Raw genomic sequence first — 16,439 nt, 5'->3', positions numbered from 1 at the left:
AGGCACACAAAACCTGTGCCTGAGCAGTAGCTGAGGGCTGGAACCTTCACGTGCCTGAGAGGTCAAGCTCACAAACCCAGTGCAGTGAGATTCATTACAGGGCCAGGTATTAATGAGAAAATAAACTAGTAAGGCACAAACATAAAGAAAATTTAGTGTAGGACTGTAAAAAGCTGCCCTAAAGAAAATTTAATGTAAGCTAACAATTCATTCTTTGCTTATGACTAGGACAACAGTATCTGCCTGCTGTTGGAGACCTTTTAATATGTCAGGCTTTTGACTTTCAGAACACTGAACAAAGAGTGTAAAACCCATGATCCATATTTTATGTGCAGGAGGAGAGTAAGGCCAGTTCAGAGAGAGAAAATGGCTTTGGCAATGAGGTTGATTCTCCATAAAGAATGTCCTGCTTTCCTCAGTACTTGACACTTCTTGCAGCTGCTGTGCCCTGCACAACCCTCCCGAGCCCTTAGACTGGTCCTTGTATTTCAGGCTACAAATGGGATGAAAATGAATAGCCTGAACAGATCCTAAGCTGGTGGTTGTGGAAAACCACAAATGAGTTCCTGTTCCGAGCTTTAGCTGGTGCTCAGCACAATCTCTCTAGTCTAGGGCAAAAATATTGTGGTTCTGAATTAAAGAAAAATGAAGAAAACATATCACAAAAATGTAAAGTGTGTAACAAACTCAGACTGAATCTAATTTCAGTGTTTCTTTCAAAGCTAAAAGTGCCCAGCTATTATGAATGCTTTATTTAATGACAATCCCAGAAGGCCTTTAAGGCTAGTAAGAATAGAATGCTATCACAGTGGGAGAAGAAAAAGGGTCCATCCAGGTGGAGGTCAACAATTTTGATATTGATACACAGCCATGGGTTTTGCACGGGGAGCTCACATGGGAGCCATCAGCTGCTTTGCACCGCTCCTGGGCACTCCTGGGTGTAAATGGCTTTGATGCCAATTAACATCCTTAAGGCCACCACCTCAGGACATCAGGCTACTGATGCAAGTCATTCCCGCTGTGAGATTAACCTGATTATTTACACCACATGTAGAATGTTAGAATGGGTTGATGTATTTTAATTTTTGTCCAAACATTGTGGGGTTTTTTTCCCCCCCAATCTGTTCTGCTTTGCTCAAATACATTAAATGGCAATTAATGCCAGAACCACAAAAAGCTGCAGGTGAGCTGAACAAATAAGCACAGGGCCATGCAAGCAGAGGAATGTATTCTATCTGTTCTATACCTCCATTGTAATGTTAGTGTATTTTAATACTTATCTTTTTATTAGGAAACTTCAGTGTGCCATAGACCCAAAATAACTGGATTTGGTTGACACAAGCAGGACTGACACAGACGCTCTCACCACTCCTATCTCACTTGGAAGGTTACATTTTACCATGAGGTTTTGAAAGGAAATGTGCCTGCCAGTTTAAGAAACACCACTCCATGTTGTCAGAAATGAACAGTCTTACACCTGTCCCCTGTGTGACAAAAATAATTGAAAAGACATTGTTCCTTATGTCAGCCAGGCACTGATTAAAATATATAAACTTTCCTTCGAGCACAGGTTGGAACATACTTGGCTGAAGAAATATGATTCCTTCTCTACTTATGAATTTCCTTATTTTGGAGGAGGGACCCTGGCCTTGTAGCCAAGGCTGGTGCTATATTACAAAACAGTAACAGTAAAAAAGGTAGAAAATCTCCTTTATTTTAGTCGTGTTACTACATGCAGTAAAGAAAAGATTTCTCACTGCTTTCTCACTGTAGTATCAATCAAATAATGCCTTTCAAGTGTGGATTTCTGCATGTGCACAAGCATTTGTACCAAGCTTCAGGCAAACCTCTTCTGCCTCCATGTTCATCAGCATCTCCCCTTCCCAGGCACAGCAGGAAACACTCACAGCAGAACCCCCTCGCTTTTAACAGCAGAAAAATAATGAACTTCTGCTGCAGAGGAAGCAAGAGGCTGGGCAGGTGAGGAGAGCCCTGTGTCACTCAGGCAAAGCTGAGCCTGCCAAGAGGAGCTGTTCTCCCTTCAGTGGCTGAGCAGCCCCAGTGGAGGGAAGGCTGATCACACAAGAGCTTTTGGCCAGCAGAGAGGAATAGAGAGTTTTCTCCTCCAGCTCAATTCTGTCTTCACTCATAACTGCTTTACAGAATTTAAATTGAACTTGTAAATGCCCATTTTTCTTTATCTCATAAGTTCGAAAAGAACAGGGTATGTTCTTGTTGAAGACGAGTTCTGTGGGATGGAGCAACCTAAATGCACCACCCTGCTGGCATGGAAACTGGGCAGGGTCTTTCTGCACTTAGAAATAGGAAGTTTCTGTGGCCTCCAGCCAGGAATGGAAGAATAGATAAAGAAGTAAACTGAGCCCATGACATCTGTTTGGTTCCAAGAACCACTCAGACAGTCTTATTGTGCAGGGTAACTGTATATAAATTCCCTTCCCTTCCCTTCCCTTCCCTTCCCTTCCCTTCCCTTCCCTTCCCTTCCCTTCCCTTCCCTTCCCTTCCCTTCCCTTCCCTTCCCTTCCCTTCCCTTCCCTTCCCTTCCCTTCCCTTCCCTTCCCTTCCCTTCCCTTCCCTTCCCTTCCCTTCCCTTCCCTTCCCTTCCCTTCCCTTCCCTTCCCTTCCCTTTTTTCTTTCCCCCTTCTTCTTTTCCTTTTCCCCTTTTCCTTTCCCCCTTTTCCTTTTCCTTTCCCCCTTTTCCTTTTCCTTTCCTTTCTTTCCTTTTCCTTTTCTCTTTTTCCTTTTCTTTTTCTCCTTTTCCTCTTTTCTTCTTTTCCTCCTTTCCTCCTTTCCTTTCCTCCTTTCCTCTACTCTCCCTCTCTCAGGATCCCTCTGGCACACGCTTGCTGGTAAGTGTGAGAATATGTGATAGGTCGTCATGAAACTTTTAATTACCTCTGTGTTCAGTGCGGTGCTTTGGGGAAACAAAAAGGGCCAAACACTCTTTTACATGCATGGAAACTCATAAAATGCATCTGAATTGCTCAAGAAGTAAGGAAAGCTGAAATTTTGTCCTCTTTAAATCCGTTTCACTACTTTTCCAATGCTTTTTACTCTGCTGTTTTCAAGAACAATGCTCAAGAAAATGAGTAGACAATACATGTACAAGTTGTCTTGGCAGGCAATATAAAGATCTAATTTAAGTAATTATAAGGCTGGAAAAACCCAAACCCACTGTCTCCGGACAACTACTGTAACATTTTTCATCTTTGCAAGAAGATTTGTATTTTCTGGATAATGTGAAATATCCTGAAGTTTTGTAAAGTTACTATTAGGGAGGAATTTAATATAATTTCACCTAGGCAAAAAGATGCAGTGGCTTCCGCAAGACAACAGGAGCAAATTAAAACATGTGGACCTCTTGATACTGTGTTTGTTCATCCTTTCTTGGCTCCTCTCACACCAGGTCTGGCTGGAACCTGAATATTCCTTAGGCTAGCATAAGTTATAGTAGTCCTAATGCTCTTCCAATTTATGGTTGTTCTCATGGGCTGTCAGGCCAAGATTCCCCAGAGCACAATGAATTCTGCTTCTCAGCTTGCTGTTATCACTGATAACATCAGTGGCAATACAATATCACTGATAACACAATAGCAGCAGCTCTAGGAGGTAAAAACAAAGCACGTGTTCCTCAACACCACATAAATCTGACTCAAAGTGTAGCTCAGGTGTCACCTACCTTCCAAATTGAGGGTCACCACTGCCGTGTCATCCTCCAGCCCTTCGATCACCTCGCACTTGTACCTCCCGTAGTCCTCCAGCATGATGTTGGTGATGACGAGTGAGGCATCGTTCTCGCTGCTCTCCCTCAGGGACACCCTGCCCTGGTAGCTCCCATAGCTCTTCCTGTGGTGTCCCATGGCCACAAACACGTCCACTTCCTTGAGGTAATCGTAGGTGAGTTTGGTCCACTTGACGCGGATTTTGTGTGTTCCTGAGCCGGCCGTGGACGTGTGCTCGTGGTAGAATTTGCATGGCAGTGTGACGTTGCCGCCGCGGTGGGAGAAGATTTTAGCTTGCTCTGCTACCACGAGGAGACGGGGCCCGTTTTCTGTAGCATTTAAGGAGAAAAAACATAGGAAAAAACCCCCAAGAATTAGTTTGCAGTCTTCTTTTTAATAAACGGATGTGGTCAATGCCGTAACAACCACAGCTACATCTGCAGGATCACTTCCCTGCAGTCATTTTGGACCTGCGCAGTAATAAGGTTTATAAACCAGTTATAAATAATTATTTGCTCAGCTGAAAGTACCTCTGTGCCCCCCACAAAGGCAGAGGCCATCACATATACCCCGTAGTCATGAAGAGGGAGTTGTGTAAATAGATTTACAGAGTTATACAGTGAGTGAATGTCATCACCCATAAAAGGCCCCCAAACACATCTCATATTTTTCTGTGGGTTGTTCAAGAGTTGTCTATCAATGCTTTCTTTTTTATTTTCATAATTCAATTTTTCTGGAGGGATGTAGCTTATTCAGGCAGCAGCACACAAAGCTCCTCGAAGTCTGGGATGCAGAGAATCCCACTCACAAAGCAGAAAAACCATTAATGTATCAAACAGCATTACTCATACTGATATTAAAAGTGTCAGCACAGTTCTCAAATAGACACTTCAGGCCTTTTCTATTTGTATTTTATTCTAACTTTTGAGTACGAGTTCCTCTTCTGTCCAGAGTAAGGAAGTCCAGTTATCTCCAAACAGAAAATCTGATCTTCTGCTGCCCACTCTCTTCATCATCCCAATGTGGTTTTTCCTCATCTCTTCTTCTGATTTCCTTAAAACTTGTCACTATTTTGTCTCTTATGTTCTGATCTCACTTTTCAAGCAAACCTGTATGTGCTGTCTGTCTCTCCTCCTCACCCCAGATTCCTGCTAGCAGGTGAAATCATTTTGCTTAGGACAGTCGGTTGGAGCAGGTGCTTGCTTCCAACCCTGAGTCTCTGGGGCTTTTATGGGCTGTGCTGCCTTGGGAAAACCCTGGAAAATGCAGATTTCATGTGGTAGTCAGCAAATGTATCCAAAAGTGAGAATTTTCCCTCCTTTCAGTATCTCTTGCTGGGCATCTCATGTGAAGTTTGCAAAACTGATTGAGCAAGCTCAGCGCTCCTGTTGCATTTGGTGTCCTTGACCACTGAGACAATAAAACCAAAACCCCCAGTAAATCACCAGCTCTCTGGGAAAGCACCACCAGCCTCACTCTGCACTCACAGGCTGTGAAGAAGGACTTTGCAATCCCCCATGCATGTTCAGCAAGTCGATGTAGCTGCCTAGAAATTTGATTCCCCACTCTGTGGCTCGGTCTGGCTCTCTCTAAATCCAGCAGAAGCTATGGATAAGCTCCCAAAAAGAGAGGCTGCTGAGAGGGTGACCCTGTGAAGACAAGCAGCAGTTTTCTGCTGGGGATGAATCTGGGTTGGTTCAGACAAAACTGATGCAAAAATGCCACCAGCCAGGGAGATGTGGATGGCTGAGGCAGGGAGGGACTGGGATGGATGTGGGCTGACAGACAAGGTTTAGGTGATGAGCTCTCCATGCAATGTCTATCCCACCCCTCCAGCTGTCTCTCCACTGCAGGAATCGGTGGTGTGTCCACGGCCATGAGGGGTGTGCAGGAGAGTTTTAGATCATAGGTGTCTCCAGAGAGTCCCAGGCTTCTGAGTCCTGTTGACAGGTCTGTGGTTAAATGAAATATCTGCCTAAACTGCAGCCTCAGCTGGATTTCCCTCTCTGACCACCACTGCACTGAGCTGCACCCCAGGGAATGCAGCATTTTGTGATTATGCAAACACGTCTGGGGCTGGTAATTGCAAAGACAAGCTTGCTGACTGCAAATGTACATCTGCTTGAGGAAAACAGCTGTCCCAAAGGTGCAGTTCTTTGTCAGGAGCTGATGTGTCCAGAGCATAGCTGTTACCTGCACAGGTCAGGGCTCCAGTTTCCTCAGGAATGAACAAATGTGAGCGCTGTGAGGCGTTTCACCTTCCTGCCCAGTGCAAAATCAGTGCTGCAGAGCAGATCACCTGCAGCCCCTTTTAACTGATGTTCTTTTTCACTGCCCTCCTTTCCAGAGGCTCAGGGATGCTCCAATAATCCATCTTCCCCCTTTCAGAGGAGAGCATCCAAGGAAAGAGGTGATCTGAGGCAAGGCACCTTGGAAAGCGTTACCAGCAGTTTCCACCGGGGGAGGAGGAGGAGAAGGAAGAAAGTGAAGACAGCCAGCACAGTTTGTCTGCAAATTTTCCTGTTTCCTTCAGGGACAAAGATGTTCCACAGCCTTCTGTCCACCTTGGGAGGAGAAATGTTATGCTTTGGGGTGGTTATTACCAAGAAATCTGATTCAGAGCTCAGCTATGCTGGGTCTTTAGTACTGAAATAGTCAAGTTAATAAATATTAGCAGAAAGGACTGGGGCAGGAGGGAGAGTCTGACTCAGGCTGTTAATGCTCACTCTTTCTAACAACTGTGCCTGTGCCAGCAAGGCCTGGAGGCTTGCCCAGAGCACTGTCACCTCTGACTCCAGCGTCAGCATCCTAATTTGAGGATGTTCCTCCCTGCTGTGTGCCTCCCACCTCCTCCGGCCCTTTGCAGCAGCCATTACCTGAGTCTCTGTAGGTGTAAAGAGCAGAGGGGATGGTTACCTGGGTAAAGGAAAGGGAAACATGGCTTTTCTCATCCTGGAATGTCTCCTTTTTCTCTGGGGGGTCCAAGGGAGACGTGACACTTGAAATGTGCCTCCACCCTCAAGCTTTGTAAAAGGCAGTTCTTTTTTGTAGAAAATGGGATGATGTGCCCTTCTCACTGGAAGGACAGCGAGGCAGAAAATTACATCTCTGCTGGTGCTTCTCCCAGATCTGGGAGAGGTGGAAGGATCTCTGGCTTTCGAGGAAAACCAGATGTCAGATTGGGGAATGAGGCACACTTTGGGCTAGAAGACATGAAGGCAGAAGGGTCTTGGGATTAAAAATGAGATGACAGAGGTTTGGCAAGAGGCCTAGAGGTCTTTATTATCCAGTAGCCAGTGAGAGCCAGGGCCAAATCTACCTAAGCTGCACATTTTTGGGAGCGTGGCAAAATGAATGCCCTTGGTCTTCCTGGAGCTGATGAATTAAAAAAAACCCAAACCCACAAGAAACCAAACACAGCGCAGGCCAGAATCTCTTCCTTTACAATATGTAATTGTCTCTGGCTGACTGCTGTGAAACTCAGCTCAAATAAGCAATGAAGTCTGCTTCCTGGGTTGTCTTAGTGAAACAAGGACCGATCTGTTGTGAAACAGTGATCAGGAGATGGGGGAGACACTGATTTAAAGAGTGGTCAGAGTAGCTCCCTCTGGGCATTCTGACAAGGCCAATCCTTCTGAATAAAATTATTTTTGTCTCTAAATGGCAGGAATATCTGAAAGGTGACTGCAAGAAGGAAAAGGATGGGACCCCCAGGTGTGGTCACAGAGCGCAGCGTGTCACTTGAGGAGGATAACACTTCTTCCTCAGAATTGCTTACTTCGGAAGCACCACCAGAGAATTTGTGAGGTGAACAGCCAAACAACTGTAAACTCTGAAACCCCCAGATTAAAGAGGGTTTAACCCTCATTAAGGAGCTGCCCTTACAAAAAGGACAGTTTCGATCCTTGCAGGGGACAAGGCAGCTCACATGTGTCACTCCCGAGCCTCAGATGGTGCATGGGCAGTGCTGGGCATCTTCCAGCTGCTCCTTCTGCTGGGGATAGAGGTGGCAACACCCTTGTGGCTCTGGCTTCAGCTCCAGGGGAAGAATTGGGATAAGAAACATTTCCCAGGTGAGGCTTTTCAGCCTTCCAGGCATATTTTGCATGGTCTCAAAGACAGTAGCTAAAAACAGTCCCTGCTGGTGACTAATTTGCTGTATTTTTTCCACTCTTGCTTCCCTACTATTGATTCTGACAGATTGTGGCCTTTTGTTAATCCTCTTGGTGCACTTAGAGGGATGACAAAGTCAACACAGTGCAGAAGCAGCCAAACTAGCTGAAGCAGAGTTTGCCCAGGGTGTAGAAGATGCCCAGCTGGGCAGGATGACACACGACTCTGGGAGCTGCTTTCCCCAAGCTGTAGGGAAAGGCTGCCTGACAAAAATGAAAACTCACTTAAAAACTTGTTTTTCAGGCTGGCTTTGCTGTATCTCAGCGCTGCCAAGTCTGGTATGAGCTGCAGGGGAAAGGATATTTTGCTACCTTAAGTAGTAAGACACAGGTGGCAGCAGGCTCAGCACCTGTTCTGTCCTCCTCCTGCTCTCTGCCTGCACAGCCTGAAAGCTGCACAGTGAGCACTCCTGTGCTCCTGGTGGTCATTGGTGTGCTCATCTCTAGCCTTGGTGTTGGTCAGTGTGGTGCCCATTTCAAGGACAGTAAGGAGGACTTGCTCTATTGGAGCTCTCGCTTCAGTCTCACCTGCTGCCTTGTTGGTTTAGTTCCAAATTTTACTGCTGGACATGTTTTAAGGTTTGTTTGTCTTTTTAGTCGTGGGCTGATTTTTGGTTTGCAGTCTGTTTTGTTGGTTTTTTGTTGGGTTTTTTTTTTTTTTTTTCTTTTATTTTTGCTGTGGGGTTTTCTTCTGGGCTCCTTTTTAAATTTTTCTCCCTTAACTGGCGTCTGCACTCCAGAATGATGGCAAGGTTTGGAGGGCCAAGAACACAGTGTGGGGCAGAGAGGATGAGTCACACCACAACCCTCAGCAAACAGCTTTATCTGCTTTCTCCACCAGGAGTATCCACAATCTTATGCTGAGCTGGCCACAAAACTTGATTATTCCAGCATTTTCATGGAGTGCCTTGCAAAGCGACAGTGGAGGAAAAGATGTGCATTTTTACAGGCAGAAAATAAAATATCATAAGCCAGGGATGACAACACAGAAGTGTTTTGTCAGATAAATTCATGTATTGCCTGAATGTTCCACACTGTTAGCAAGCCCTTAGCTTAATAACACCCTGTGCCATCCTGCTTTAAATAAACAGAATTGTTTCTGGCTTTCCTGCAGTGCTACCAGGGACTTGAGCTCATTATAAGATATCCTCACTTTTCATACAGCAGTGGCAAGTTTTGTTATCCTCAAATTTTTATTTTTGTTATCGAAAATATTTACTTAAAAATCATAAATATTTTGTGACAACAACAGTTCCCATTTGCTGTAATATGTAGAGAATTGAGTTATTTTTGCACTGATCTATGGGGGTATTACTCAAAGAATCCTGAGGAAAAACATGAGGGAACATTAGATACGTTTTTTGCACATAATGCAGATTTTTTTTCTATCTGTATTTTAACTAAGTAACTTTTTACTTCTCCTTTTGGGAAAAAAAAATCTGAAATCTTTTATGTATCATCTGCTAAAAGATGCTCTTTTTTGGCTGAAGCACTGAGGCAGTTTTGCTGTGTCATGAGAAAGAGAAGGCAAGGGTCCAATTCTGGTGTTCCTGCCTCCAAACAGGCAGGGTAGAACACCCCCAACACATTCCTTCTAAGTTTTGATATAAAATCGGTAGGAGAAATGCTAGATAAATCTCACTTAAAAGCTTCAGCTTCCAAATAATAGTACAGCTAAAAATACCTGTTTTATGTATGGCAGGGAAGAAATCTGTCTTTGTAACGAAGACATTACAAGGCTGAGGAAAAACATTTTTCAGCTGATTCCATCTCCTCAGCTTGAGTAACGTGTTGGAGGGGAATTGTTAAAGAGGACATATTAAGTCAGGTTTAGGTTTCTAGGAGACCTAAGAGCACATAAAACCATCAGGGAAATAACAAACTTCAGCTTTTTCTAAATTATTGCCTTAAATAACTTTTAAGTGTGGTTTGCTTGGGTATAGATAAATCTCATGGAGATCAGAACAGAGCAGAAATCAAGGCAACCTCTCGGCACTCGATCCTCACAGAAGTAAATCTCCATGGGTGGCATTAGGACTGTTTGACAAAACCAAACTGTTGCACAGAAACATCGAGGAGCTCTTCCAGTTCCTTAATCGCCCTTAAATGCTACATATAAAAATATGGAGTTTCACTGATGTAACCAGCAAAGGCAAATTAATGATTTAAATTTATGTTTCATGTGAATCCTTGTGTTTCTGTAACAATTTTTTTTTTCTTTCCCCAACCGAAATATCCTGGCACCTACCACTTAAGGTCTGCACCAGAACATGCAGCCCAGGGTGCCTTCGATGACAGCACCATCCAACAGGAGATGGGGTTGCTGCTCTCTGCTGACATTTCTACCCCCTGCTGGTGCAAGAGGCCACGATTTGAAGAGGAAAGGAGGTGGTATGGAAATCAAAGAAACAGCTCGATTGCAAGAAGAGACAGCACAGTGCATCGTGGCAGCATCGAAATCGTCCTGAGTGTCAAAACATAAAGGCAAGGAAAAAAACCCGGACATAAAGTAGAGAACAGAAAGGCAAGAAAATGGAGAGAAATGCCAGGCAGCATCATGGAAAATGGAAAGATGCAAAAAGGTGGTAAGAATGAAGGAAGTCAAAAGTAAAGTGGAGTGGCATGAAGATACTCAGGATAAGATTAACTTGAGAAGATAAGATTTAGTGTAAGAGGTCAGAGGAGAAGTTTTTGGCTGGTCCATAAACTCTGTGCAGCTTCTTGTTGGTGCTGGCTTGTTTTGAAGGAAAAGAAGTGTAGATAAAACTCATTATACAGGAGAATAAGTTGGTCAAAGATTCCCTCTGCTTTTGTTATTGGTTATTTGCTTTAACTTATTTGTGTGTGCTTAGGGGGTTTTTGTTATTATTGTTTGCTTGTTTCAATTGGGCAGCATTAAAAAGTTTTCAGTTCATTCCATGTTGAGATATTTTTTGGTATGCATAAATAAATCTGTGCAGAGATCCTGACAGGCAAAGGGGTGCATTCTTGCACCTCAAACATAATGAAATACTCTATAATATAAATTTCTTACATTCAGAGGAAAGCCAAAATGTGAACTTTGATCCTCCAGGAACCAACCTTTGTGTTCCCATCACTGCCTTTCCTTGTATTTCTACAACCTGAACAAACTGGAATCGTGTTAAAGGCTCTGGGTCCCCTTAGGTAATTCACTCAGCAATTACTGTGGTGGCTTAGCCAACTCTGCTTACTTTGCAGGGCAGCTATGCCCAGGGGAATGCCCTTATCTCTGAGGGGTGTTCTGCCTTTCTTTGGATAATTGGTCAGCGAGCAGCATCACGAGCAGATCAGAGAGATGGGCAAAGTCAGCACTGCAAGGAGTCCTCCTCTCTCGTGAGGGGTCAGAGAGACTTTGCAAATCTTCAGGAAGAAGTGTGAGTCTCTGACTACATGGATATGCTGGGAGCAGTGTTGTTTTCTTGCTGTGGGCCTCGATGTGGAGTGGGTACACTTTAGTCCCATTTTCACCTGCAGCAGATTATTTCATTTATGTATATGGCTTTTTCTGAAGAGTGAAACTGGTACCCCCTAAGGCACATGGAGTTTCTCTGGGGTGTGGGGCGAGGGGGATGACACGTTTTATTGAAATACAGTTGTCTCTTTTTATTTTTTGTTATCCTAAAAGTGAGACTGGAATGACAAACTACCAGGGGAAGGGGATAGGGTCAAGCAGCCTGGGATAACAAAGCACCCTGACCAAAACCATGAAATCCACCACAGGCTTCAGCAAAGAAAATAAAGCCACAGAAGACATATAATACAGCTTTAGATATTTTATAAATTTTGTGCATTGATATTGGAATAAACCCAAAAGGAGAAAAAATATATAAACAAAGCAATAGGGCTGGAGGAAATAAGGTGAAAATACTGTGAAAAGTAGGGAGGTGAAACTGTCTCACAGATGAGAAATTTTGCTCAAGTCCAAATTGAGTGTATTAGCCAGCAAGGAGAGAAGCAGGAGCTAGAAGTGACACTGTCAACAGGAACAGGGCTGTTGATGAAAGCAGCAAATAATTTCTGAGAAAAATTGAGGTATTTAAAAGAGAATATAGACACAGAACTGTGTCTACTGCAGTTTTAGAGACTGGCAAAGTGTTTAGCAAAAATAAAGAAAAACGGTTTTCCAGAGAGTGGACATTTGAAAGGCAGAGCTCTCTGTCCATGAAAGCAAAGTATAATTGCAGAACAGCAGAACTTATGAAATGTTGTTTGTTCTTGCTGAGAAATATTGAGTTTGAGAGAGGTGTCAGGAGATTTCACACTGATGGAGGGGCAGCAAATTGGGGTACCCTGACCTACAGGCACTGGGTGTGGCAAACCTGATGGTCGAGGTGCGACCTCATCTGTCACTTTAGGACAGACTACCAGGTGTTCCTGGACAGCAGCAAAATAACACATACAGAAGAAATATAGCAGAAAATAACAAATCAAGAAAGTAATTCAACCATCAACCAGCCAACTAGTCTGACCTCAGCAGCAAACAGGACTTTAGAACAAATTTTTAAGGAAAATTGTTGAGCAGGAATACAGTCAGTACTATAAAGAGGGATGAGATGAAGCAGATACTCACCAAAGAAAGTCAGAGTAATCTGATATCAGATGCATAATAAAACCAAATGTATAAGGTTGAGGAATGTGATGTATCATTTGCTTGGAGCTTAGGGAATTGAGTGATATGGAAAAATGTATGAAAAAAGTGAACTGCCTTCATTACAATTTCTTCAATATTTCCACTAATTTTACCTTATACATTAATTGTGACTTTTGGATTAATAAAATTTTCACAATGCCTATTAAGCAGCACTGAAGGGAGGAAAGTTAGGATATTTAGAATATTTGAAGAAAGAAGGGCAGAAAAAGTAGGATAACATTTAATGCTGAATGAACAGCCCAGCTTTTTAAGGTCTAGTATTAAGAATTATTAATATGAAGCTTGTACTTGTTAATTTCAAGTGGCAGTGAGGGAGACTGGCTGCTAAATACCATCTATCACCACAGACTATTGATCATCACTGCAGCACAGCTGGGAACAGCAAATTTGATCCAAGGTCTGAAGAACAAAGCATTGTTAACTGGAAAACAGAAATATTAAGGCCAAATGAGAACTTTATCTGGAATAAAGTCCTGGCTGGGTGCACTCAAGGAGTAAGAATTCGGATGAGAGCCAGTGGAAAGATGAATTCCTGACATTATCAGGTTACAGTACCCAGTTGGTACAGTAATCAGGAGGTTATACACTTAGAGAAGAATTTGAAAAAGTACACTCCAGTGATAGCTGTGGGGATACAGTGTTATCTTAATAATGTTTTAAAGCAAACATCAAAGAAGAAAAAAAAGGAAGCCAAAGGACAACAGCAGGAGAAGAGTAAGACTATAAAATAAACATGGAGAAGTAGGAGGGCATTTTCCACATCAGAAAAGCAGGGTGCAGAACTCTTTTGCAGGAAGGAGATCTGAAACTCAGCTTTTTAAAAAATTAATCTCAGCCTAGAGGAGATTACATGATGTAAAGAATGGGAAATATAGCACAGTTTCCTTCTCTGTCTCAGGAAATCCCTTTCACCTCTGTGTAAGCACTTACATGCACAACATTCACACACCTTTTGTAATTCCAAGGCATTCCCAGGGATGCAACCCAGGAGGAGTTTAGCTACAGGTCACTTGGATTTCAGCTGTGGAGACGGATGCTGGATTTGTTAATGTGATAAGAAACCAGCTTTTGAATGAGGCTACAACACAGCAGTTCCACGGTGTTCCCTGATCTCCATCCCATCTCCAGGTGTGGGATTTGTATCTGCTTATGCAGCCTTGGGCAGAGAGGGATCCCAGCCCTGGTGGGATTCCACAGTGCAGAGAGGAAGGGCAAAAGTCAGGAACAAAAATGCCAAGTCCCAAGCAGTTTCAGCCTCTTTGATTTGTGGTCTGCCTGTGCATTTCAGAGCCTGAGCCAGCTGGTGTTCAGAGCTCGTGGTAGTGCTCACATTTAAATCTTTATCCAGCTTTCCTTGAGGGAACAAACTTGAGGTATAGGTGAGTTTTCATGGGAAGGCGGAATGGTTCAGCTCGAAACTTCTGCCAGCTCTGAGCCATTTGGGTTAGTAATAATTGACACTTGTGAATTACACTAAAGTGCCGACTATTCCACTAATTTAATTTTCCAAAAAGATAAGGCTCAGAGATAAACAGCTGCATTATAGAAAGAAAAGGCAGAATATATGTTTATTAGACATTGATGTCTGGCTTGAAATTTGCCCTGGGAAACAAGTGTTCATCATCTCAGAGCAGTTCATTTTGACATCACACATTCATTTGACCTTCATCCTGTGAGTCTCCTCAGAGGGAGCGCAGCTATCTGTTACTCCTTGTCTGACCTTGACAATCCATTTTTAATAGGTGCAGGGTGCCTTTAACTTGTGTGGCTTTCCTGTGAACTCCTAAATGTTCAGCCTTCCCTGGTAACCTGCTCTAGTTCGGGAATTAATATTTACACAAACACTCAAACAGCACAATTTGCTGGCTGTTGAGAGAAAGAAACCAAACTTTAAAAAGAGAGAGAGAGAGAGAAAGGGAGGGAAGGAGGGAGTGGGGACAGTAATTCTGCCTTTCTTAATTTTGCAAAATTAATTTTAGCTAGGCTCAAGGAAGGTAAGAGTGAAAGCAGGAAAATCCCTGTTCATTCTGCCTGTCCTTACTGCATAAAATCCCTGATTCTTCTTATGCAGGATAACCCTCAACGACTGAAGCTGGGACTGAAAAAACAGCTGCATTGTGCTGCAGACTCAAATCCTGCCACAGCTGTAATCTCTGGGACTCAAACATGAACCAAACAGGATTATGCAGAAGGCCAGGATAATATTTAGTGTGAATTAAAGGTATGAGGAAAAGCACATTTCTTTTGGGGTAAGTTACTATATATTTTTTTTTCTGATTTACATTGCCCAATTATGATCTCTGATGTGCTCAGCCCTTTAAAATAATACACAGCAATAAATTTCTGTACTGTGGAGGACTAAGTATGACAGACCTCTTAAAACCAAATCTATTCCACAATAAACTGAAGTATTTCAGCCCACTGCAGTTGTTTATGGCTTTAGGATGCATGCTTTTTCTCTTTGTCTTAAATCATGGTGTACTTTACTCACTAACCTTTGCAAGGTTGTGACTAAGTGCTATTAAACAGTGCAACTTTCTTTTTTTCACTTTCCTTAGGAGCAATAATAATACAAAAGAACCAGAAAAGAAAACATTTGGTCCCCAGTAATACAAGTACTCAAAAACCAGTGTGACAGCATTAAAAAAAGAAAAAAAATAAGGATCATTAAGCACATTATTCTGTTTCCCACAGCAATATGAGGATATTTTTATTTTCTCACTTATTTCCTTACCTTGAATATGAACAATTCTTTCATGCTCCAGACTTGAATTGCCAGGGTGAGGTTCAGCCCAACAGACAGAGATCAGCACCAGAAAAAGTAGACTCTTCATCTTTACAGCCAAAAGAATCTTCTTCACTGTAAGGGCATCACATAGGAAGAGGACTGTGAGTTGTTGGAAACCTTGCACAGTGTTGCACTGCACAACTTGTTAGAGCAGTGATCTTAGGAGGGTTTTTTAATGTATTGAACCCACTCAGCTGAAAGAAGTTACAACAGCTACTAATTTTTTAGGCATGAATATTGGACCTTTTTATTGTGGACTTTAAATGAAACTGGCAATCCATATTTAACTCTGCCTATGCAGAAATGCAACCAAAAAAAAAAAAAGAAAAAAGTGCACAGACAAATATTCCTAAACCAAACTCGTTGCAAGACCACACAGTGAGCAGTACCCGTGTTTCAAAAGAGGTTCTGGTGTACTTTTGGTTTTCTGGAGGTACTCTAGATGTGGTCTGCAAATACAATTAAAACAATCAAAGCTCTATCACTGTATCTGTATCCAGTGCATGATGCAATCTGCTGGTGATAGGTTTTCAAGATTAAAACAATCTTCTTGTAGGTTTTGGCATTTCAATCAAGTCTGCAGCTTAACTTAGCAGTCAGGGTGGCAAATTTGCTCGAGCTAAGAGGTAAAAATGACAAAACATTTATTAGGCTGACTAGGAAGATCAATCTCACTTCAGATCCACTTACCATTTTAAAAGATGCCTAAACACACAATGAAATATTTGAAACCATACACAAAGTAGGTTAGAGTTGAATATGCTACCACTGCAGTTGCCCTGATTGATTTTTCATTCATTTCCACCTAGAATGCTGACGCACTAACTGAGTGTGCCAGGTAGGGTCTCTGCAGTCAGCAGAGCTCAGCGCTGCAGGGAAAATCTCTGCCAGCCTCTGAGAAGTAATTAGGCAAATGAGGACCTGAAATAGAAAAGGAGGCATAAAATGCAAGAGGTTTTATGTGGAGGGTTTGGGCTGCTGTTGTGTTTTGTAGCTGTAATATTTATGAATCTGATTCCTTGAAATAAAAGGTAGCTGTTTCCCAACTTTGCCTTTCAAGAGACTAG

The 16,439-nt window shown here is 42.8% G+C and overlaps 1 protein-coding gene across 3 annotated transcripts in view; it reads right to left on the bottom strand.

Moving 5' to 3' along the window:
• Nucleotides 1-16,439, bottom strand: part of HAPLN1 (hyaluronan and proteoglycan link protein 1) — a 55,485-nt gene that overhangs the window by 12,923 nt on the left and 26,123 nt on the right. For all 3 annotated transcript variants that reach the window (XM_010409863.3, XM_010409866.3, XM_019292120.3), the window contains exons 2-3: nucleotides 15,319-15,444; nucleotides 3,698-4,069 (exon numbers count right to left, since the gene is read on the bottom strand). In XM_010409863.3, coding sequence (XP_010408165.1) covers nucleotides 3,698-4,069; nucleotides 15,319-15,418 — 472 coding nt within the window. In that variant the 5' untranslated portion in view covers nucleotides 15,419-15,444. The remainder of the gene's footprint in view (nucleotides 1-3,697; nucleotides 4,070-15,318; nucleotides 15,445-16,439) is intronic.

This window comes from Corvus cornix, chromosome Z (genome assembly GCF_000738735.6).
Source record: "Corvus cornix cornix isolate S_Up_H32 chromosome Z, ASM73873v5, whole genome shotgun sequence".
NCBI classification, from domain to species: domain Eukaryota; kingdom Metazoa; phylum Chordata; class Aves; order Passeriformes; family Corvidae; genus Corvus; species Corvus cornix.
This window is presented reverse-complemented; position numbering and strand designations above follow the sequence as displayed.